The following is a 25,260-nucleotide window of genomic DNA, read 5'->3' on the forward strand; positions in this document are numbered from 1 at the left end:
AAACATTCAAAGATGACTAAATGCTGTTCGAAGCATTGTAACAAGCTGCTTGCAAACTATCTGGAAACATCAATTAAGTTTCCCCCAGTTAGTTCCTAGTAGGATGTCTCAGAAAGAATCTTTCCAACTTTTCCGTTGAGATGCATGTCTGGAACAAACTTCGTGTATACGAGGAAAACATACACAATTATGTGAAGGATAAAAAGAACCTGTGAATGCTCAACTTGTAGTAAGGGTCTTCGCCTGAGTAACATTCGTGGCGCGATGGGACTTTACACTTTGTTGTCTGAACTTTCTGAGCTTAGTGGTCTTTTTAAATTTCTACTCGCGATTGGTTCTGGCTTTAAAAGAATGTAAAACTAAAGGTTACTCATCCTGTCATGGTATGGTTGCGGCAATAAGCAGTTTATATAGCTTGTTATTGCCCATTGCAAGTTCGCTCTTGGTTGATAGGATCTTTACTAATGGGGGTAACACGTCATAAAAGAATCTTTAAGGTCAAAGCGGTTGGAAACAACACTAACAACTCCCCTCAGCGTCAGGGTAAAGCGCTGTTGTAAGTTAGTTGTCCAGTCCATGTACGACGTCACTGCGTTATTGGTCCATTCGAAGGTGCATAATCGTGGGAACAAAATGTAATCCGATAAAACCAAGAACAAGTAGGAAAGTACAGTCGGACATGGCCGACTATATGATACCCTACACCATGGGTATATTTTAAAAATGAAAAACTAAATTTCCAAAAGAGGCTTTATATGGGAGTTAGAGTCAAATATGGGCCGATCCTCAGCAAATTGGGAAGAGGGATGTAATTTTATATAAAGGTTAGTTATTTTTTAAAGGGGGGTTTGTATGGGGGCTAGGGTAAAACGACGGCCGATCATTATAAAAATTGGCAATGCCAATATTAAACTTAGTTGTGCCATTTTTTTGGTGAGATAGTTGTATATTTGACGTAGTTATGAGTTAGAAACCCTAAATCGGAAGATAAGTTTGTATGGGGGCTAGGTGAATTAATGGACCGATTTCAACCATTTTCAATAGGCATCCTCCTCGTATGGTAAAATTTTATCAAAATATCTTGAAAATGTTGGCCTGTAGGTTGCGCACAAGGTTTACATGGACAGCCAGCCGGACAGACGGATGGACATGTCTTAATCGACTTAGAAAGTGATCGGTATAATTTAAGGTGGGTGTAGGACCAATATTTTTATGCGTTACAAACATCAGCACAAACGTATTATACCCTCCCCATTACAGTGGTACTGGGTAGGAGAAGCGAACAAAACTAACGAACAGAGTTGCGAAATAGTAGTAAAAGTGGAAACTACGGTTTTAAGTGACATGTCGGAGAGCAAGACATGACTGTGGAGTCTGTTCATGGTCAGAAGTCAGAGTTATTCCTCTCCTACCGACAAGGCCAAAGGAAACTAAGGAAGCCTCTCCATAGAAGGTCATCTACATGACCACATACTTTAACCTTTTACTATTAAAATAAAAAACATTATTTATTAGAAAGAAGATATGTAAAATATATTTTATTTTCAATATAGATACATAAAAAATATAAATCCATAGATGCATACATAATAAAATAAATGCACACTTTATAAACATTTAAATGTGTTCGATGACAAATAAAATCTTAAGCTATAAAATCAACATAAAAACACAAATATTATACATATAATAAATATGCTAGGACTTCATTATTGATATTGTTAATAAATTATTAATGTGGAGAACGTACATACATAATTTAGTTAGTGTGTGTTAAATGTGTTTTAGTTGTTTAAACTAAAACACATTTTCTTATACCTAATATGAAGTGTTTAGAAATTGTCTTCAAAGTAAAGATAACAATTTCTTGTTAAAATAAAAACTTCTTTTGGAAAAGTTACCAAATCTGCATTGAAAGCGCAAACAAAATTGTGAACATTTTAAATATTTTCTACTTATATTAAAACAATTACTTAAATTTCTTTCTATTAAGAATAATTTGCCAATAATAATAAAATTAATTTTCTTGTAAACATAAAATTTAAATATGTTTTAAAAAAGTTATAATAATAAAATCTAAATAAATGGATTTAATTAAAAAACTTCCTTTTATAAGACCGTAATGAAGACAAAAAGAAATTCGCAATAAAAATCTTTTAAAGTTAATGTTGGCCTATGCATGTACGTGCCAGTTATTTTATATAAAAAACATAATTGAAGAAAAAAATACTTAAATATTTAATGTCTTTTTTAAAAATAAATATTCTGTTTAAGACGTAACTTAAAACTTTATATTAAGTTAATAAATTTAAATAATACATATTCAGAAAAAAAAACAAATTAAAAATAAAGTTAGCAAATTGTCATTATTATCAATCCAAAAGGCACTTTGGCTTAATATTTTAGCTATAAAAATAAATTACTTATATAAACATATCATCATGTTAGTTATATTTTACTTAAAAATAAAATGCTTTAAAAATTACTTTTATTCTTATTGATTCCTCTTTTTCTTTAGTTAAACATTTCATTCAATCAATTGTACTCTTGTCGGGGAAAATAATCGGGTAAAAAAACATGTATCAATATGCCAGTCATCATAAGAGCAAAATAGAAAATAACAGCAATCCACCATAGTATACGTTCCCAACGGCGTACTTCTAGATTCCTTAATACGCCTATACCCACTAGAAGACCAGCAACAGCTCCCGATAAATGTGCCATATAACCGATTTGATCATGTTGATCGGTAATATGACGATATATCGATGTACCCAAATCGGTGAAACAGAATATGAGAAAGACAAGTAATTGTACGATGGCATATTCCATTTCATTCCAGTTCTATAGGTAATTTTCAAAAAGAAAATATTGTAAAAATAGAAAATCATTACTGATCATTTAATAGATTGATTAACATTAAGGTAATATCGATGGGAAACTTTAATTATGTCAGATGTTAAGGTTTTAATTTAAAGTTGTCAGAATAGACTTTCATTTTAGAGATAAAGTTGTTATTGTTGTTGCTGTAACAGCTTAAACTTTACCATACTCTAGTTGGGGGGTTGTACATCAATGTCCAGTCCTAAAATTGTGCTAATTCAACTGGATGTGTTTATAAATCCATTGGACAAAGTTATATAGGGTTGGCTAAGCAGTTGAGTATGTGGTGGGTGTCATGAGGAGCTTGAACACATGTAGGAAATTCGTTGGGGATGGCACTGTCTGTAGGCATTAAGCCTGTTGCTCCATCTCGAACTTAGGTGTGGCAGAAATACTCTTATATATAAAGTTGTTATTGTTGTTGGGTGTCATGAGGAGCTTGACCACATGTAGAACATTCGTTGGGGATGGCACGGTCTGTAGGCATTAAGCCTGTTGCTTCATCCCGATCTTAATTGTGCCAGAACTACTCTTGTTTTCCGCGGCAAGTTTTCTTCTATGTCTGCTATGGGTGGCGGGCGACTTCCAAGTAAGATATTCATGCGGTATCCTATCTCTATGAATGTCGTTCAAAGCTTGCGTATAATAGATCCTGCACATATTTGGATTGTATATATGAAGATCCTTCCTGACATTCCTCGGGCTCGTATCCAAGTTTGTGTGATGTTAAAGTTGGGATGACTCCTCCGATGACATGCCAGGAGGAACTGTTTAGTCAATATAACATTGTGGTCCTTAACTGGGACGACCTTCGTTTCCTCTTGCAGATGATATTCCGAGGTAATTTGAAATCAATCCGTTACAGTCCTTAGGGCGCTATTTTGGCAGCTTTGAATGTTTCACCACTGACCGATCAATCGTTTTATATATAGCTAACAAGGTTTCTTAATCCATACGCCAAGTGCTGCAGGCTAGCGCTTTGAGGAGCTTGTTTCTACTTCGCAATTTATGCGTGATTGCAGTGGCATGAACTGAGAAAGTATAGGCTATCAAATGTTACCCTCAAGATTTTTGGGTGGTGCACGGTCAAAATTTGGACTTCATCGACCACGACACCAAGAGTAAAGTTTACTACGTTCGTCATCATTCCCCAACAGCCGGTTCTACGTACCGGAATGACCCTAAGTATTCGACCAAGGGTTATCAACCCCAGCAACAACAATATAGATAAAGTTGTTTTGGGCGCTGTTACAACGTCTCAAAAAGGGCAAAATATCGTGTTTTTTTTTTTAACTTCAGGACACGATATCACAAATTACAGATTTGATGAGGCTATTCTCATATTTCTGAAGGACTAGAACATAAACCAGTTAACTTTTTAATGATTGGACTATTCTATAAACTAGTTTATGAACGAGTCAATTATCTAGTCTATAAATAAGTCGATAGTTAATAACATAATATATGGAATAATCAATTGACTACTATGTGGTCTAGTCCTTTAATTTGATTAACACTGGCAGTTCTTTGCATTGCAATTATACTTTTTATAGAGCTCTAAATCGAATTCTCCTGACTTTAAATCATTAAATTTCCCACAATTTGTTCTTTTCTACATCATAAATTTAAAAACATTACTTACCATAATAATTGTAGCAATATGAGCGGTAATTAAAGCATAAACACCACCCGAAGCACCAGCTAAAAATATACGAGGACTTGTTAACGATGTACCCATAGAGCCAGCCAAAACACCGGCCAAATAAACTAAAGCCACACGCCACCAATGATGTACCAATTCCAAAGCAACACCCAAAAATATTTGTATAATAAGATTCATAAATAAATGCATAATGCCAACATGAACAAACATGTAGGTAACAAAACGCCAAGACTCATAACGTTTATAGGGATTATAGATAAAAAGTGTAGCAGCAGGGCCATTTGTACTCTCGCCAATACGGCGGTTATTATCGGGATCATCTCTATTGTGAGAAAAGTAAAAATAAAGTTAATAAAAAATTAAAATTTAGATGAAAAGAACAAACTCACTGAAAATGTATAACATCTATGAGAAACATTATAATTTCAACAACAGAAAATATGACCATAGTTAAAGGAGGTGGACATACTGACATTTGCTTTTCATAGGCACCATCTGTAAAAAGTTATAAAATACTTTAGAAAATTTAATTAAAAAGTAAAAACTAGTAAAGATACTTACCCAACTGATCTCCCTCCAAAGGTTTAGGCGGCGGTACCACCAAACGACAATATCTTGTTAAAACATTTCGTATCATCCACTGATGTTTCTGAGACATACGATAAAATTCCTCGAAATCCAAATGACCATTATTATCGGTATCGGATAATTTAAGAATTTGTTGTGCCACATTTGCGGGTATATCACGACAGAGGCCAGCCTCTATAAGACCTTTTAATTCATGTATACTAATTAAACCATCACTATCGGCATCATGCTAAAGTAAATAAAAACAAAAAGGGAAAAGAAAACACAAAGAAATATACATAAAAAATTAGACAATAAACAACATTACAAATGAATAAATTTCATTCATTTTTTTGTATAATTGTATACAAATTCCAAGATTTTACTATGTATTTAAGCAGAAAAGTTGAATGAACTTTTGGCATCAAAAATAAAAAAAACACTTGTAAACAGTTTGTGTTAATAATGGCTGTATGAACTAGCTATTGATTTATAAAATTTATGAATAATAAAGCAAAAAATGCTAATGTAGTTAAAATGAATACAAACCAACAACAATATGTTAGTATATAATTCGCGACAAAAAATATTCCTAATAAAGGAAACAAGTAAGAAGGTTTAAGCTTTTTATAAACTAAAATAAAGAAATGACTAGACTATAGATTAGACTATAGACTAGACTATAGATTAGACTATAGACTAGACTATAGACTAGACTATAGACTAGACTATAGACTAGACTATAGACTAGACTATAGACTAGACTATAGACTAGACTATAGACTAGACTATAGACTATAGACTAGACTATAGACTAGACTATAGACTAGACTATAGACTAGACTATAAACTAGACTATAGACTAGACTATAGACTAGACTATAGACTAGACTATAGACTACACTATAGACTATAGACTAGACTATAGACTAGACTATATACTAGACTATAGACTAGACTATAGACTAGACTATAGACTAGACTATAGACTAGACTATAGACTAGACTATAGACTAGACTATAGACTAGACTATAGACTAGACTATAGACTAGACTATAGACTAGACTATAGACTAGACTATAGACTAGACTATAGACTAGACTATAGACTAGACTATAGACTAGACTATAGACTAGACTATAGACTAGACTATAGACTAGACTATAGACTAGACTATAGACTAGACTATAGACTAGACTATAGACTAGACTAGACTATAGACTAGACTATAGACTAGACTATAGACTAGACTAGACTATAGACTACACTATAGACTATAGACTAGACCATAGACTAGACTATAGACCAGACTATAGACTATACTATAGACTAGACTATAGACTAGACTATAGATTAGACTATAGACTAGACTATAGACTAGACTATAGACTAGACTATAGACTAGACTATAGACTAGACTATAGACTAGACTATAGACTAGACTATAGACTAGACTATAGACTTGACTATAGACTAGACTATAAACTAGACTATAAACTAGACTATAGACTAGACTATAGACTAGACCATATACTAGACTATAGACTAGACTATAGACTAGACTATAGACTAGACTATAGACTAGACTATAGACTAGACTAACTATAGACTAGACTATAGACTAGACTATAGACTAGACTATAGACTAGACTATAGACTAGACTATAGACTAGACTATAGACTAGACTATAGACTAGACTATAGACTAGACTATAGACTAGACTATAGACTAGACTATAGACTAGACTATAGACTAGACTATAGACTAGACTATAGACTAGACTATAGACTAGACTATAGACTAGACTATAGACTAGACTTAGACTAGACTATAGACTAGACTATAGACTAGACTATAGACTAGACTATACTAGACTAAGACTAGACCTATAGACTAGACTAAGACTAGACTACTGACTAGACTATAGACTAGACTATAGACTAGACTATAGACTAGACTATAGACTAGACTATAGACTAGACTATAGACTAGACTATAGACTAGACTAGAGACTAGACTATAGACTAGACTATAGACTAGACTATAGACTAGACTATAGACTAGACTATAGACTAGACTATAGACTAGACTATAGACTAGACTATAGACTAGACTATAGACTAGACTATAGACTAGACTATAGACTAGACTATAGACTAGACTATAGACTAGACTATAGACTAGACTATAGACTAGACTATAGACTAGACTATAGACTAGACTATAGACTAGACTATAGACTAGACTATAGACTAGACTATAGACTAGACTATAGACTAGACTATAGACTAGACTATAGACTAGACTATAGACTAGACTATAGACTAGACTATAGACTAGACTATAGACTAGACTATAGACTAGACTATAGACTAGACTATAGACTAGACTATAGACTAGACTATAGACTAGACTATAGACTAGACTATAGACTAGACTATAGACTAGACTATAGACTAGACTATAGACTAGACTATAGACTAGAACTATAGACTAGACTATAGACTAGACTATAGACTAGACTATAGACTAGACTATAGACTAGACTATAGACTAGACTATAGACTAGACTATAGACTAGACTATAGACTAGACTATAGACTAGACTATAGACTAGACTATAGACTAGACTATAGACTAGACTATAGACTAGACTATAGACTAGACTAGACTAGACTATAGACTAGACTATAGACTAGACTATAGACTAGACTATAGACTAGACTATAGACTAGACTATAGACTAGACTATAGACTATAGACTAGACTATAGACTAGACTATAGACTAGACTATAGACTAGACTATAGACTAGACTATAGACTAGACTATAGACTAGACTATAGACTAGACTATAGACTAGACTATAGACTAGACTATAGACTAGATTATAGACTAGACTATAGACTAGACTATAGACTAGACTATAGACTAGACTATAGACTAGACTATAGACCAGACTACAGACTATACTATAGACTATACTATAGACTAGACTATAGACTAGACTATAGACTAGACTATAGACTAGACTATAGACTAGACTATAGACTAGACTATAGACTAGACTATAGGCTAGACTATAGACTAGACTATAGACTAGACTATAGACTAGACTATAGACTAGACTATAGGCTAGACTATAGACTAGACTATAGACTAGACTATAGACTAGACTATAGACTAGACTATAGACTAGACTATAGACTAGACTATAGACTAGACTATAGACTAGACTATAGACTAGACTATAGACTAGACTATAGACTAGACTATAGACTAGACTATAGACTAGACTATAGACTAGACTATAGACTAGACTATAGACTAGACTATAGACTAGACTATAGACTAGACTATAGACTAGACTATAGACTAGACTATAGACTAGACTATAGACTAGACTATAGACTAGACTATAGACTAGACTATAGACTAGACTATAGACTAGACTATAGACTAGACTATAGACTAGACTATAGACTAGACTATAGACTAGACTATAGACTAGACTATAGACTAGACTATAGACTAGACTATAGACTAGACTATAGACTAGACTATAGACTAGACTATAGACTAGACTATAGACTAGACTATAGACTAGACTATAGACTAGACTATAGACTAGACTATAGACTAGACTATAGACTAGACTATAGACTAGACTATAGACTAGACTATAGACTAGACTATAGACTAGACTATAGACTAGACTATAGACTAGACTATAGACTAGACTAGAGATAGACTAGACTATAGACTAGACTATAAGACTAGACTATAGACTAGACTATAGACTAGACTATAGACTAGACTATAGACTAGACTATAGACTAGACTATAGACTAGACTATAGACTAGACTATAGACTAGACTATAGACTAGACTATAGACTAGACTATAGACTAGACTAATAGACTAGACTATAGACTAGACTATAGACTAGACTATAGACAGACTATAGACTAGACTATAGACTAGACTATAGACTAGACTATAGACTAGACTAGAGACAGACTATAGACTAGACTCTAGACTAGACTATAGACTAGACTCTAGACTAGACTCTAGACTACACTCTAGAATAGACTACAGACTAGACGCTAGACTATAGACTAGTTTTTTGAATTTTCAATATTAAACAGTAGGGCCATGTGGATAGAATAATGAATAATGAAGAAAATATAACTTTGTAGGTCAACAATCAATCTTAAAAAAATTTTAATATGTTTACATGTGACAGGAAAAAGTATAATATTCTATCATCAAACATGCATATGATCATTATTTTTAACTTATTAATCCAATAACTAATATTAGAAATTCCGTACAATTTGTTAAACAAAACATTCGATTTATAGACATAGAAAATCCCCATGATTAATAACTCAAAAACTTAAATTTAACAATCTTTGAGGAAAAAATTATAAAATTAACTAATTACTCACAAGTGCAGTAAAACCACACACCTTTAACAAACATTTCGTATCCATAATGACAATTCTTTACAATATAACGATAAGAGAAATATTTTTAATAGTACAACTAATGCATTATTTGACTTATAGGTATAAATGAAAATAACATTTATCTATTGTATTTTTTAAGAAAATAAAGCAAATCTTGCACATACTTTTTTTGTAATTAAATACATTTAGAAGCACATAAAAACATGCAATATTTCCTAATATGGTTACAAATACAAAATGCGTGTGAATGTTACAAATCTTGGTCAAATCAGATAATTTTGGTAATAAAACAAAAAACGAGTTTATCAACAAAATGACAAATATTTAATGGTATTTATTTTTTGTGTAATTATTTAATGTAAATGTTATTGCATTAATAAATATTTAATATGTGTGTGACTTTAGAAATAGTATTTTAGTTCTCGACCTCTTTTGGTCAAAAACCCATATTTTCGGATATGTATCTATATTGCAAGATTTGAATACATACCTATCTGGGTCTTAGAAAGAACGTTTAATTATTTTTCTATTTTTGCATATTATGGTAAGATGTATTAAGATTAACAGCGTCATGTTTAACTTATGGTTTTTTATTTATTGTTCAGTTATTATTTTACTACGCTCCTGATAAAAATTAAATTTTCCACCTTACCCCCTACAAAAACCTCATAAATGGGTTTACCTTAAAGCGATGAAATCATCCAAAGCAAACTAAACTAAATGTTACGTTCGTTCTAATTTAAAATAAAAACATGATAATGAAAAAATTTGTTAAATTTAACTTTCTTAAAAGAAGAACAAAAAAACGTTTGATAAACAAAAACAAGAGCAAGGTAAAAATTTCTTGTTACCGGTTTTCACATTCATGCAAACAAACAAACATATGTACATACATACGACTTCATGGTACACGGCAACTAAATAACAAAAACAACAGCAAAAAACCACAATATGTAAATAGAAATACAAATATCAAGATAAGATGATAGGTATTAAATATTATTTAAAAAAATAGCAAAAGTTTTTACTTGAAAAAAAAACATGACAAGCAAATCAACAGGGTATTAAAAAAGGCGTCAAGTGCATAAAGAGAAGTTAAAGTTGTTATTTTATTAAATATTTACAAAAGATTAAATTAAATAAATATGTACAAAAAAAACAAAAAAAAAACAATTTCACAATATTAACAAAAACTTTTCATTCATAAATAAGGAGTAAACACCGTGGCAACAACAAAAACTGCACTTTGTAAGAAAAATCGTGCTGCAACAACAACAATCTCAAAAACATGCAATGGCCACACAAACAAACAGAAAGGCAGACAGACAAAGGGGCACTTTTATTTTTATGCTGAATGAATCATGAATATATACTTTTCTTTCTTTTAATCATTTCACCTCTCTAAAGAAAGTTTAAAATTGTTTCTTTGATTATTTTAAACTAAAATTACAACTTACTCTTTCAAAAACATGACGAATTTTACGTTTTTCTTCAGATTCCTGTTGTAAATTATTTAAAGGAATTTCTTCCATATCCACAGTATCCTGACGTCTGGTTTGTGGTCTTTGTTGTAATTGTGGATAAATACCATTTTCCACATCTTGTACATTGGACATTTTTATTTTTATTTTTTATTTTATTTTTAAATAAATTAATAATAGACGGCTGTTTTTTTTTTTCTACTAATTCCACTTGTTGTTTGCTCGTTTTTTTTTTTCTTTTCAATAAACTATATAATTTATGGTCTTAACACATTATTTAAGATTTCTTTTTCTTCGTTATTGCCTAAAGTTACAGAGATAAGATAAATTTGTGCGATTTTCTTGTTGATTAAACGTAAATTAAAAATTTGTATTCGATAAAAACACTATTGAAAATAATTCAATTCCATGTAAATACACTCCAGAGCCCTGCGCCGACAAATATTAACGGCGGCGGTTGCTGACACTTAAAATGTAGGCGGTGGCTTTAATTCGATTGTACGCCGGCAGTAAGCAACCACTCATCTACAGAAGGCCACCTATTCTAATCCAGCTAAGTTTTCAGTTATTTTTAAATTTTTCAACGATTTTAAATACGAACGGAATCCGAGAGATTTAAAAGTGGCATTTTGAAAGCAAATATTTTAAAAATCGTAATACTGTATTCGTAAGACTATTTTATTTATTTCTCTCGTTATACAACTAATTTTTTTTTGAATTGGGTTTATTTTTAAACTCACGACACCAATTTTTATTACAACTTTTCACTTTAATTCCACTCATCTTCGTGAGAAGTCCTTCAACTACATCGGAAGCTTTAAGAATTAATTATGGTAATTAAATCAAAGGCCATTAATTTAAAGAACTGCAAATTCTTTAAAATGTAACTATTATTATTAGTAGACTAAAACTCACCTGCAAACAAAGCAACTGTACTAAGCGTCACAACAGTACATTCGACACTAATACAACAACTATTTGTTTCTTTTCCGTACACTATCGAGGGTCAACCAAAATTCAACGAACTAATAGAGTCTAAATCCAATGGATATAAAACCATTTCTCTTCTGCAGGATGAAATAAAACAATTAACCTTAGAATCCAATACGCATATATAAGGATACATCCCACCAACAAGGGCAGCTTTAATGACAGACCAACAATTCGATTTGAGATTTATATAATTCATACTAAGATCAACTTTGCTATGTATTAATTGTGATGATCTCAAGGAGCTAACATCTTTAACATCAATATTTTTTCCTACATAATCATTTATTCTTTTTTTATTTAAAGAATATTCGGCAGAAAGGTCGTCAATAGCACTTCCCATTTAAAATAGAAATGTTTCATGTACTGGTCCGGTTTTTCAAACAATCAATGTATTTTGGTGGCGATGGTTGACGCCTCCAACGCTTCAAACAAAGCTTCTTTGACGTTAGCAGCCCATGGCTGGAAGGCGCGTAAACTCGAAAATATCTGTGGCGAAGCATATAAATCGAACGTTGAACAAAGTTTTACGACGTCGAAATTTCAATGAGCGGCTTATTATTAGATAAAAGAAAACTTCTTAAAATTTTATATTGTAAAATTTCGTAAATTTAGCGAAAATTCTGTAAATTATTCAAAATATGGCGAAATGTTCAAGTCGTCTTAAGCTCAAAAATTTTTTGCAGCAGCGGTTCGGCGACTAGACTTAGTCGGCTTTAAGATTCGGCTAGGTCGAAGGTGCTGCCAAGTTACAGAGTTAATGAAATGTTGATAATATAGCGTTTTTGTAGCACAAATTATCGGCTAAAAAGTAATTCTGCTGAAGAGTTTATAGCGTTTTCTTTAGTCTTTCCGTTACATGTAAAAATATTCTTTTTCCGTATAATGTAAATATATGTTTTTACTTTCGCATTCGTTAAATCTTAACGAATGCTTTAGAGAATACTATTTAGTTGTATATTATGATGTAAAATGTTGTTAAAACCTGATTTTTCATCAAAATAAATTACGTATTTTTATCAATCTCACTTTTATATTCAAAGTTACTATATACTATTTGCATTCGTAAAAAAATAAAATTTATTAGTCAGTTTCGCATTTGCATCGCTAAACATTCCATATTTATACTATATTCTGGGATTATATCAAATTGAAAAACGATCTAGCAACGTCCATCCATCATGTCTGACTATTGAGATCACTATAGAGTCCGAATGAACCCCTAAATATTGACAAAATGTTCTTAAATTTGGCACAAGTCAGTTTTATGTAGCCAGAAATTATTCTGTAAATGATGAACGACCTTGAATTGACCTTAACCTCCATAGAAGGTACCCTTCAGAGAATGACTTTAATGTTCCTTTGTAAAACAAAATCTTTGAATAAAATTTTCATAATTAACCCTACCCCCATACAAGGCACCCTTTCAGAAATTGACTTTAAAGCTTATAACTATCATAAAATTTCCGATATATATAAATGGGGTTCTACCCGGTATTTACCCAGTAGTTGGAAAATTTGATATTTTAAAGACGAAAACCATGGGTATTTACCCTTTTCCCATCTCTACCGATATAGCAATGGAATTCTACTTTCATTTCCCTACATAAATTTCTGAGTATCGGACCATGGCTGACTATAGCCTTCATATTTTAAGCCCTTGTCGGAAAATTATGAAATTGAAATAAAATTAAACTACCCAAAGCGGAAAGAAATTTTTACACATTCTTATTAAAAAAAGAAAAGTCTTTTCGATTATAAACTATATATACAAATATTAACCAGATTGTAAATCTTGATTGATTCAGATTTTTAAAACTTTTCCCACTGTTCCATGATTAAACTCACTATTATTCGTTTTCCAAAACAAACACTTTAATTTCTCTCAGTGTACTCAATAAATACAACACTGCACTAACCATCTACCGATAAACGCTGAAAAAGTACTTGATATTTTCGGTCGCATTTTTCGTCAACAATTTTTTCGTAATACAAATATACGAAAATTTTATGGCAATTTCCTACAAAAATATAATAAAAAGTGTTGCAATATTTCGAATACCAACAATAGTGTAAAATAAACATAAAAACCACAAGTGAAACAAAGTAAATCAAAGAAAAACTTCAAGTGAAAAATTGGTAGACAAAAAAATATCTAATTGTGTCAATTTGTCTTTGATGACTTTTTACACACTCTCTCACACAAAAATACTAGCAGTGATGTCAATTTAAAACTAGGAATTCGGTGCAAAAATTTAAAGAAAAAAATTGCTAGTATTAAATTGTAAAAAGGCAGCGCTAAAAAAGTGTTATAAAATGTATTAAAAAATCTATTGTTAAAAATTATATTAGAAAAATTTTGGAATGTCTTAAGACTTTCGTGAAATTGTAAGCTTTTTGTGTCGGTACGCGTTAGGTTTACCGACCAATTGTCATCACTGAAATTCTAGCTGTTGAAAAGAGGAGTTTTTTGGTTGGTGAGGAGGACACGTAAAGATTCCATTAAATTACCAAAAATTTATGGTATAATTAATAAAAAAAATAAAACATCAAAGTTACAACAATTTTCCGTGCGGCATAAAGAAAAGTTCATCCTTTTTTCTTTGTTATTTACTTTTTGTTAAATGATTATAAAAAAGTGGTGTTTTCCTAGAAGTAGTAGTGGTGGTGTAAATGACACAGCCTGTGTGTGCAGTAAAAAATAAAAGAGAAATTAAAAAAAGCAAAAATAATAAAATAAAAGTTATTAAAGCAACCAGAAATATAAGTTTTCTTTTTTGGGGTTTTAGCAAAAAAAAAAAAAAAAATAAACCAACAAAAACAACATCTGAAAAAGAAAAGTGCATTTGTGTGTAAAAGAAAATTGTTAAAAGAATCTTCAAAGAAGAAATTATAAAAGAAATGAAAAAAGTGTAAAAAGGAATAATAAAAAAAAATTCATTCAAATTCATTTATTTTTATTTTGCTGCTATTGTTTTTATTCTTTCCTTTATATTCTCTTTACTACAATTTGAACGAAAAAGAGAGAGAGAGCAAAATACTTTATTGTTTTTGTTTTTATTAGCAACGAAAAGGAATCAGAAAGAAAAGAACAAAAATTAGAGAGATCGAGGGAGACAGTGTTAAAGAAAATAGAATAAAAAAATACAATTTATTATGGATAAATAAATGGTAAGTGTTTTTTGCTTTTCTTTAGTTTATTAGAAAATTTTTTCGTATACAAAAATATTTAAAAAATTACAGCATCTTTTTGAAAAACATTTAATTGACAACAACATGAAAAGGAAAAATTGTGTAAGTTATTTTTAGCAATTTTATTTAAATTTATTTCTTCAACGAAATGCTCTTTTGACTGTTTACAGAGGTGGCCATTTAAATAGAACGTCTGGTAAAGAAATTTTCAATGTTGGTTAGGATTTTCTTTTGATTTATGTGTGTGTTAATATTAAGCCATAAGTAATATGTATTTATTGATGTGTAAATGCCTATATCAAAATGAAACTCTAAAGGTAGAATCCACGTAGTCCCAACATAATAAAGCCTTCTTCAGTTTTAATGAGTTAAATCCTTAAAACTCTTGCTTTCAGATTCTGAGACATGATCCTTTTTTGCGACAAATGTTTAGCGACCTTTTTTGAAATAATTATTTACAAAATTTTGTTATATCATCAGAAAGATTATATATTACCACTAAAATTTCTAAAACGCTACAAATTCCAAAAAACTCTATTGCCTTTCTTTCAAGCATTCAATTCAAAAATTAATTTTAAGAGAAAATTATAACAAATTTTGGCATATTTATAAAATAGAGGCGAAATGAACTAAATGATTCAGAATTTCATGTGAAAAGCTATAGCTGTATATATACGGTTGTCAGATCTTATAACGTTGGCAGAAAAATGTTCGGAAATTGTCTAACAAGCGTGTGAACTTACAATTTTTGTCTTGCAACGTTGTTAGAAAAAACATTGTCAGTATATTGTAAAACAATAATATCTAACAATCCTGTAAACACATTACGTTGCCATTACCAGACAATTCTTATTGTCAGATGTGCGAATTTTATGCATCAGACAATGGAATCATTGTCAGATAAATATTTTCTATTGGGAACACGGTGCATAAAAAGAACATATGCAGCTAAAATAAGATCGGCAATTTTTGCCAAAAAACAATCTGACAACAGTGTGAACTGACATTTTTTGTTGGCAGTTAAATTTATTATCTGACGATCGACTTGCAATAAAATTGTAAGTTTTCTTACAACCATTTGAACTGAAAATTTACCTGTTTCTAAACATTTTTCATTGTCAGTACATTGCCAGATCTACCAACGTTGTAAGATCTGACAACCGTGTATACATACTTACATAGCTTAACTTCAAAACATACCTATTTAAAGTGCCATGTTTCCAAAGTTACAATATTGAAGAATTTTCAGAAAATTTTGAAATTGCGTTTAATCCAAATTTAAAGTTTAAAGGCTTTTATTACAATTCCAAAAGAATATGCAATAAAAGTATAATTTAAAGTTCAAATAGGCAGAGTATTCACTTACAAGATAAATGATGTACAAAGCCATAGCTAAAAATCACCCCTATTCCATTACGTATCCGCCACCATGTTCAATGCTTTTTATTTTCTCTAGATCAAACGCAATTTCAAAGCTTCCGAAATTCTTTTTATAGTCCGTCATGACCGACTATACTTAGTTAATAAAGTATATTGTTTGTAAGAGCAATTTTGAAACAGTAATAAAAGGATTATTTATTTTAATAGTAATAAAGTAAACATAAACATTAAATTTTTCATATTTTCAAATTTGCTATTTAAAAGCCCGCCTCTGTTGTTATGTATAGAAAAACTTTACATTCACAATAGACTGTCATCGTCACGTTTATGTTGTTGTTGTCTTTCTGTGCAGATTTTTAAATGTATACCACCACACACGTGCGCATCTATAGTGTTGTCCTTGTTCAACCCACATGCCTGATGGTAGAACATAAAAAATAAAGTGTAAAGTGAAAAAAATAAAACGAAAAAAGCAATATGAAAGAACAAAAGTGTAAAGAAAAACAAAAAAATCGCCATTTCTTGTGTAGTGTGTGGTGCTGTCAAAGGAATTTTTCATTAGAAAAATATTTTTCTTCAAGTTTTTATCAAAATAAAATAAGAAAAAAATAAAAAACCTGAAACATTTCATTATAAACTGGAGCCTACGTATGTACGAATTTGCAAAAAGGTGAGTTATATGTTAAAATTTCTTTAAAAATACTATCGAAAAATAAAACATCGTAACACATATTTCTTTGAAAAATTCTGCAAAGGGTTTAACACATAAAAAAAGTTCTTTATCTTTTTTTTTTTCTACAATACTTTTCCGCTTTTGTTTTTGTTTCCTTATTTTCTGTATATTTATTTGTGCTTTTATTGTAAAAATTATGATATAAAAAATGCTTTTAAAAATTTTACATCATACTAAATTTTTTTGCTTGAAATTGTTGATTTTTTTTTTGTAAATAATGTAAAATACAAAATTCGTTTTTTGTTATTTCTCTTTTATTTGGCGAAGAAAAAAATAACCTGCTTTTTCAATGTCAAAAGGAATACGATTTTTCTGCAAGTTGTTGTTGTTTTCTTTTTATATTATTCTTAAATTAGGTTATTTTTAATATGTGTAATAAATATGTTTTTTATATCAAAAATAAGAACAAAATTTTGGGAAAGCTAAAATTTATTATTAAAATGGAAATATGTGTTGTTTTTGTTTTGATTTTTATGGCAAGTGGATAACATGGGGTTGCCAGATGTATTAATTTTTCATTATTCCCAATTGAAAAATCTATGGTAGGGTTCAATAAATCGTCATACAAACAATAGAATTTTTGTCGAAAAAAGTTCGAAAATGTCGATAAAAATAAAAAATGTTAAAATATGTTTTAAACTTAAACAATTAATTCAATAATACTTCAATTTTTATTGCAAATATTTTTTCATTTTAATATTTTATGATAAATATTGAATAGAAGTGAAAAGGTGAACGAAATCGAAAAAAAGTTCAACATTTAGTCAATTTCAAAATTTTAAAAAGTCGAACTTTTCTTAAATTAAAATGTCGAAAAGTCTGTTTCAACTTTAGACCTAAGGTAACAGATACATACATTATATTTTATCATAAATATTGAAAAAGAAGCGAAAAGGTGAAAGAAATCGAAAAAAGTCCAAAATTTAGTCAATTTCAAAATTGTTAAAAGACATACTTTTCTTAAATTAAAAATTCGAAAAGCCTGTTTCAACTTTAGAATTAGGGTTCTATAAATCGACTTTCAAATAATCGAAGAATCGACTTTTCGCCGGAAAAGTCGAAGTTCACTTTTTTGAAAAGTCAAAAAGAATCGAAAAAAGTCGAATGGTCGAAAATAATCAATAAAAAAGACTTCCCATTCGAAAAGTTGACTTCTCATAAAACACAAAAGTCGAAAATCCTCCTTTCATACAACGCAAGAATTCGAAAAATCGATTTTTAAAAAATACAAAAATTTTACTTCATGTTTCAACTATTGAACCTTATGCAGAACCCGAATAAGTACTAACAATTTGTAAATAATCCACTTCGATTTTTTTGACATTAGATGGAATTGATAAATAAATTTGTAAACGAATGGCTAATATTTCGAAAACGAAGCAAACGAATTTTTTCATTTATCCTGCATTTTTTAACATCGACATCTGGCAACACCGGTCAATATTATAAGATTTTTTTTAAAAACACGCACAGTGTCTTAACTACTACAAAATTTGCATGAAAACATATTTGTTCAAAAAACTTTGAAAATATGCCAAAAAAAACAAAAGGGCAGATATGTTTGTTTACTACCTCAATCTAGGAATCATTGTATATAGTGAAAGGTATTTAATGCCAACACATGCCAGTTTTTATCTAGACAACTAGACAGAGCAGAGCAGACACATTCGATAATATTGAATGTCTCATTTATTTTCACTTTCATTAAAACATTCTTACTTTTATAGTATTAAATAAAAGTTTTGACCTAATTTTTAAATAGTAATTAGAACGATAGAAATTTAGAATAAATAATTTGTAAAAAGTTAAATTTTTTAATTCTACATTTCCTTTTTAAACTAATAATATATACCTATTGGCATTAATATTCATAAAAATCCTATAATTTCTTAATTTAAAAATATTTATCAATAATAATCAATAAGATTGAATAATAAACTGAGGTATTTTCAGTCATTTAATATTGTAAACAATCACCAAAAAGCTTTCACATTTCTTTCTCTTCCAACTTAAGCTTTTTCTGGATATATTTATCATAATTTTCCTTATTTGTAAGATATAAATAACTCAAGTTTTTTACTTTGTGGTGAAGATAACATTTGGTAGAACTTCAACGGCACTTACAAATTTATTTTTTAAACAACCTTCAAGCCTAAAGGGCTACACAAACACACAAACATTTGCCGGAATAAAGCTGATAAGCCCATATTTTATTTTATATATTAATCAATTTTTTCTTTGTTAACATATCTTTATGTAAAGAAGCTTTTTTTAAATTATTTTTAAATATTTTATTGATATATTTTTGTTAGTACATTGCAAATAATTTCAATAAATTGAATATTTCTTTTCAATTACAACTGCGTCCTAACATCAATTAATGTTGATGCGCAAATTTTTTTTAGTTATAAACTACAACTTAAAATATACTACATATTTGAAAATGCAATTGATTTTATAAAAAATGATAAATAAAACAAATGTTATTGTAAATTTTCTACGTATTTACATGGAACTAATATTTAACTAATTGCTAATAATAAAGTAAATATTTTTCGAAAGAATTGAAAACAATAATCAATAAAATATTTAGCATTTTAAGAAGAATGTACTGCATAGAAAGATACATATTTTACATATTTTAATAAATGTTTGAAAAACTTTTTCTCATATCTTTTGACCATCCCCTTTATTTTAATCATATTCATATCATTCGATTTTTTAGTATCAATAATTTCCTTTTGTAAACAATTTTAAAAACTGGTCGTGTTTCAAGACGTGCAATATTGTAATACAATTGTAGTACTTTGTAGAGAATGGGTGTGTTTTTGTTATTTGTAACAAAAATTTCATTGCAATAGACTGACAATGCTTTTTATACAATAGGGTGATCCCAATAATGTAGATGTAATATAGATAGATAGATAGATAGATAGATAGATAGATAGATAGATAGATAGATAGATAGATAGATAGATAGATAGATAGATAGATAGATAGATAGATAGATAGATATATATATAGATAGATAGATAGATAGATAGATAGATAGATAGATAGATAGATAGATAGATAGATAGATAGATAGATAGATAGATAGATAGATAGATAGATAGATAGATAGATAGATAGATAGATATATAGATAGATAGATAGATAGATAGATAGATAGATAGATAGATAGATAGATAGATAGATAGATAGATAGATAGATAGATAGATAGATAGATAGATAAATAGATAGATAGATAGATAGATAGATAGATAGATAGATAGATAGATAGATAGATAGATAGATAGATAGATAGATAGATAGATAGATAGATAGATAGATAGATAGATAGATAGATAGATAGATAGATAGATAGATAGATAGATAGATAGATAGATAGATAGATAGATAGATAGATAGATAGATAGATAGATAGATAGATAGATAGATAGATAGATAGATAGATAGATAGATAGATAGATAGATAGATAGATAGATAGATAGATAGGAAGGTTTAAAAATGGACAATATCGTGAAAGGCCATAAAATTTTACCACTACATATGAACTTATTTTGTCAAATGTCATAAAAATCTTTCTGTATAGGAGTCAAACACTAAAATAAGGTTCCCTGTAGAAAGTATATTGAAATAGATGTTTAAAACAATTTCCCGAATTTATAACTGAATACAAATTTAATTTTTCTTTTACTTGGAAACATTGCCAATTGTTTTACAGGACCACCCTAATTTATATACAAATACAATTATAAATTGTTAAGCCATACAATAATAATGCAGTTGTATGGGTACAAGTGGTGGTATGTAAGTGTTGTATTCTTAATATGCATTCATTACATTTAATAGAAAAATAATTAATTTAGAAATTTGCGTCATAACAATTAAATGAGCAGATTGTTAGTAACTGTTGAAAGGCATAGCAAATAGAAAAAAGGCATAGATAATTTATTCAATGACAAATAAATCACGTGTTTTGTTTTTTGAGATTAAGAAGTTGGAGACTAAATAAAAATGCGAGGGTGATAAAGATGTTATTTTAGTTTAAGTTGGAAATTATGTATATACATATAAATAAAAAAATTAAAAAGTAGATTTAAAAATCAAAAGTTTGCTTATTTAAAAAAAAAAACTTTCTTGTAAATCCTCCTAAAAATAAGGTTTTTATTTGCATTAAAAAAATGTTTACAATTCATCATGAGTCGCAACTAAAATTCTGAATAATCAATAACAAATTAGTAATAATTAAAAAAATTGCAAAAAAAAACTGCTTCTAAACCTAAAGATGTAATTATATTTTTTTCTTACCATAAAGCTGAGAGCCCAATGATATGAAGAAATAACTAGACTTGAAAACATTGAAAATGTTGATTTCTTAAAATCTTAAATCAATATTATTAATCTTGGAACTTTATGAAAAATTACATTGCACAATAAAGGTAAACAACTCTTCTCGGATACCAAAGATAGATAAACAAAATACGGAGATTCTCTCGAAACTCAAACTATAATAATGACAGATCCCAGGTTTCACTCTTCTATCATCTATATCAAGTTTCGAACCTAGTCTAGCTAGTTCGTCCGCAAGCTCATTATCATGCTCATTGCAGTACACACAGTCTAATAGTTTGGATAAATTTGGATAAAATTTCAAAAAAATTTACACAAAGTTTTTAGTGAAATTTCAATTTTGTGGAATTAAAATTTGTTATCACCATTTTTCCATTATAGAATCTAATTGCTAACTACTTTTGCCCACATTAGAAATATCTTAACAAATTCTATTGTTAGACATTACAATGAACCTTTAATTTTGTATGGGCGTGTAACACAAACGAAAACAAAAAAAAATCATTTCCTTAACAAATTCTTATTCAAATAACTCTTATTTATGATTAAAATATTGCTTTCCTTTCATTTTCCATTTGATAACAAACAAAATACATATGTTGGTAGGGCATTCCTCGATTAAGAAAAACACACCATTAACACGACGACAACATCAGAAATCATTACCACCAAGAATGTTAACAACAACAATAACTAATACGAATAACAAATCTAAAATGAGCAAAGTTCTCAATATTAGATTTCTTATCAGTGTTGCCAACTTAGTGCTTTTAGCACTATTTGCGGTGCCTTTTGGTGTGCCAAACGCGGAAAATTTTGCTCATGGTGCCTTTTTTCAAAAAGGCACTACAGTGGTGCTTTCTAATTTTATGACAGTGCATTCAGTGCTTTTTATACCCACCATCAAAAAAGATGAGTGGGGTATATTGATTTTGTCACTCCGTTTGTAACACATCGAAATATTGGTCGTAGACCCACAAAAGTATATATATTTTGGGTCCTTATTAAATTCTAAGCCGATCTAACCATGTCCATCCGTCTGTTCATCTGTCCGTCTGTCTGTTGAAAGCACGATAGGGTTAGATCGGAAAGAGCAAGCGAGTTAAATTTTTCCACAAATATTTCTTATAGGTAAGGTTTGTTTGGTATGGCAAATGGGCAATATGGGTCCGCAATTTCGCATATCCCCCATACAAGTGACCCCCCGAAAAACAGCTTTAACAGTCACAACTGTTTTAAACATACGAGTATAGCGATAAAATTTGGCATAAATAAGTTTTATATGCGTCAAAATCTCTGTACCAAATTTTATGGGAATCGGTCCAAAATTGACCCTACCCCCCATACGAGTATAGCGATGAAATTCAACATAAGTAAGTTTTATATAAGCCAAAATCTCTACTAAATTTTATAGAAATAGGTCTATAATTGAGCCTACCCCTTCAGAAAATGATTTAAACGGTCATTACTGACTTAAAAATACGAGTATAGCGATGAAATTCGGCATAAATAAGTTTTATATAAGGCAAAATGTCTCTACCAAAATTTTATAGGAATTGGTCCATAACTGACCTTACCCCCAAATAAGGTCTCCCTATGAGTGCAGCGTTGAAATTCAACATAAGTAACTTTTATATGCATCAAAATTTCTCTACCAAATGACATTAATACTCATTACCGACTTAAAAATATTCGACATAAATATGTTTTATATAAGCCAAAATCTCTCTAGCAAATTTTACGGCAATCGGTCCATAATTGACCCTACCCCCATACTTAAAAATACGAGTATAGCGGAGAAATTCGAAATAAACAACTTTTATACAAACGTAATCTTCCTACCGAATTTAATTCGGATTTTTCGGTAACCTACCCTACCCCCTATTAAGGTCCCCTTAAAAATATGAGTACAGCGATGAAAATTGACAAAAAATAAGTTTTATACAATTTTTTTACACAATTGAACCTATCCTTAATATATAAAGCCTCCATGATTACTTCATCGTTGTACTCGCAATAAAAAGATTTTTATTATAATTCTTTATTCCGAATTTTATGACGATATAACTGACCAACAAAACAAAATCTATGTACAAAATTTTATGGGTATCGATATATAAACTTAAAAATAATATATATAGATTTTGCAAAAAAAATATATTTTACACAATTTTACAATTTGGGTGTGGTTACATCGGTTCGCCAGTTGGTAGTGTGCCTGTCAGTTTGAATGTTTAATGACATTTTACTATTTTTAAAATAACTTTTAAACAAATCAAGGAATTTGAAAATTTCTCATCTTATTTATCTAATATTCGTCAAACATTAGTTTTAGTTCTTACGTTACTAAAAATCTAACTCACACAGATGAAAGACTTTAGTATGACGCATGTTTTGTTTTGTAGTCAATGTTCTAAAAAACGAATTTTGGAGTCTTGTAGGAAATGAGCGAAATAATGTGCAATTTTTATTAAAATAAACAATATTTGACTAAAAAACGTTGGTGCTTTTTTACCCATTTTCAGTTAGAAAATTACGCTTTTTTACCCCTTTTTAATTTTTTTGCGCGCGTTTTGCTTGACCAATGTTGGCAACACTGTTTCTTATATCTCTTTGTGGATAGAGAGATAAAAATTTGAAGAGACTATGGGAAAAAAATAAAAACAAAACAAATAAAATGTATAAACAACAAGTTTATCTTTTTTTGGATTTTTTTTTTTGCTTTGTTTTTGTTGTTAAATTTCCAGCTGATTTGTCATAAAGTTACGAGTTGATGTCGTCTTTTCTGGTGAAAAGTTTCGGCTTTTTTATATACATATACATACGTGTGATAATAAAAAAAACATATGATTTTTGTTTTTGCTTTTACTTATAGTTTTGTGAATTGTTTTGTTTTTGTGCAAAAAAACAACAAAAGCAACTATTTCTATAAAAATGCTATTGTTGTACAAGTTTTTATCAATATACCTATAGCAATTGTTATTTGTTTAATGTGTGATTGTGTAGCCAGATTGTTTGTTTTAATTTAATACTTTATTGGGGAAAAATAATTCATAAATTAATTAAAATTTCTTCAACTACTCAACTAAATAGGCATCTTTTTACCATGTTGGTTCAGGAACCTCTCTGCTATCCTATGTACTTCTCCTCATCAGAGAACAGTGCTATATTCTTAAAACTCTTTATCCCCAATTAGTTTTACTTAATAATTAAAAGATCACTAAGATTGAGTTCATTCAACATTTCTTAGCACGAGCTTCAGAGAACGTAAATAGCCCATTTACCAATGTAGTTTGGAGTACATATGACCTATTAGAACATACAGCTATGAACAGCTTTTTTTCCTAAACATTGACCGTTAAAGGCCCAATAAATCAGGATCAAACCATTGATCAGGATCAGTTGCTTTAATAAGTTATCCGAGTAACAACTAATATAGGTATACCAAGATGCGGATCTTGGCGTAAGCGTAGAAAGATAAAATCAAAGAGAGTATAAGCGAGATGTGATAGATTCTTGTTTTTATTCAGAGCTTTCTCC

At 29.7% G+C, this 25,260-nt stretch overlaps 3 protein-coding genes across 4 annotated transcripts in view; 2 read left to right on the forward strand and 1 right to left on the reverse strand.

Moving 5' to 3' along the window:
- Positions 1–1,513: 1,513 nt before the first annotated feature.
- Positions 1,514–11,513, reverse strand: LOC119607881 (protein rhomboid). The gene is made up of 5 exons (XM_037962005.1): positions 11,044–11,513; positions 5,108–5,363; positions 4,936–5,041; positions 4,526–4,868; positions 1,514–2,844 (listed from the first exon to the last, which is right to left on the reverse strand). The coding sequence occupies exons 1-5, from the start codon at positions 11,200–11,202 to the stop codon at positions 2,536–2,538; spliced, it is 1,173 nt and encodes a 390-aa protein (XP_037817933.1). The 5' UTR covers positions 11,203–11,513; the 3' UTR covers positions 1,514–2,535.
- Positions 11,514–13,996: 2,483 nt separating this feature from the next.
- The window catches only part of LOC119607873 (protein split ends), a 47,166-nt gene continuing 35,902 nt past the window's right edge, over positions 13,997–25,260 (forward strand). Inside the window, 1 exon segment of the mRNA XM_037961996.1 lies at positions 13,997–15,228. The gene's annotated coding sequence lies outside the window, so the exon portion shown is untranslated.
- The window catches only part of LOC119607871 (6-phosphofructo-2-kinase/fructose-2,6-bisphosphatase 1), a 28,691-nt gene continuing 20,500 nt past the window's right edge, over positions 17,070–25,260 (forward strand). The window contains exon 1 of one of the 2 annotated variants that reach the window (XM_037961994.1): positions 17,070–17,299. The gene's annotated coding sequence lies outside the window, so the exon portion shown is untranslated. The remainder of the gene's footprint in view (positions 17,300–25,260) is intronic. The other variant, XM_037961991.1, reaches the window with a different exon arrangement.

This window comes from Lucilia sericata, unplaced genomic scaffold (genome assembly GCF_015586225.1).
Source record: "Lucilia sericata isolate MDLA Ls3-8-SP2 unplaced genomic scaffold, ASM1558622v1 Contig000757F_arrow, whole genome shotgun sequence".
NCBI classification, from domain to species: domain Eukaryota; kingdom Metazoa; phylum Arthropoda; class Insecta; order Diptera; family Calliphoridae; genus Lucilia; species Lucilia sericata.

Coding starts and splice junctions, on each gene's coding strand:
- LOC119607881 (XM_037962005.1), bottom strand. CDS start 11,202: ATGTCCAATGTACAAGATGTGGAAAATGGTATTTATCCACAATTACAA. Junction 5,364..11,043: donor TTCGTCATGTTTTTGAAAGA/GTAAGTTGTAAT, acceptor TATTTACTTTAG/CATGATGCCGATAGTGATGG. Junction 4,869..4,935: donor ATAGATGTTATACATTTTCA/GTGAGTTTGTTC, acceptor TTCTCACAATAG/AGATGATCCCGATAATAACC.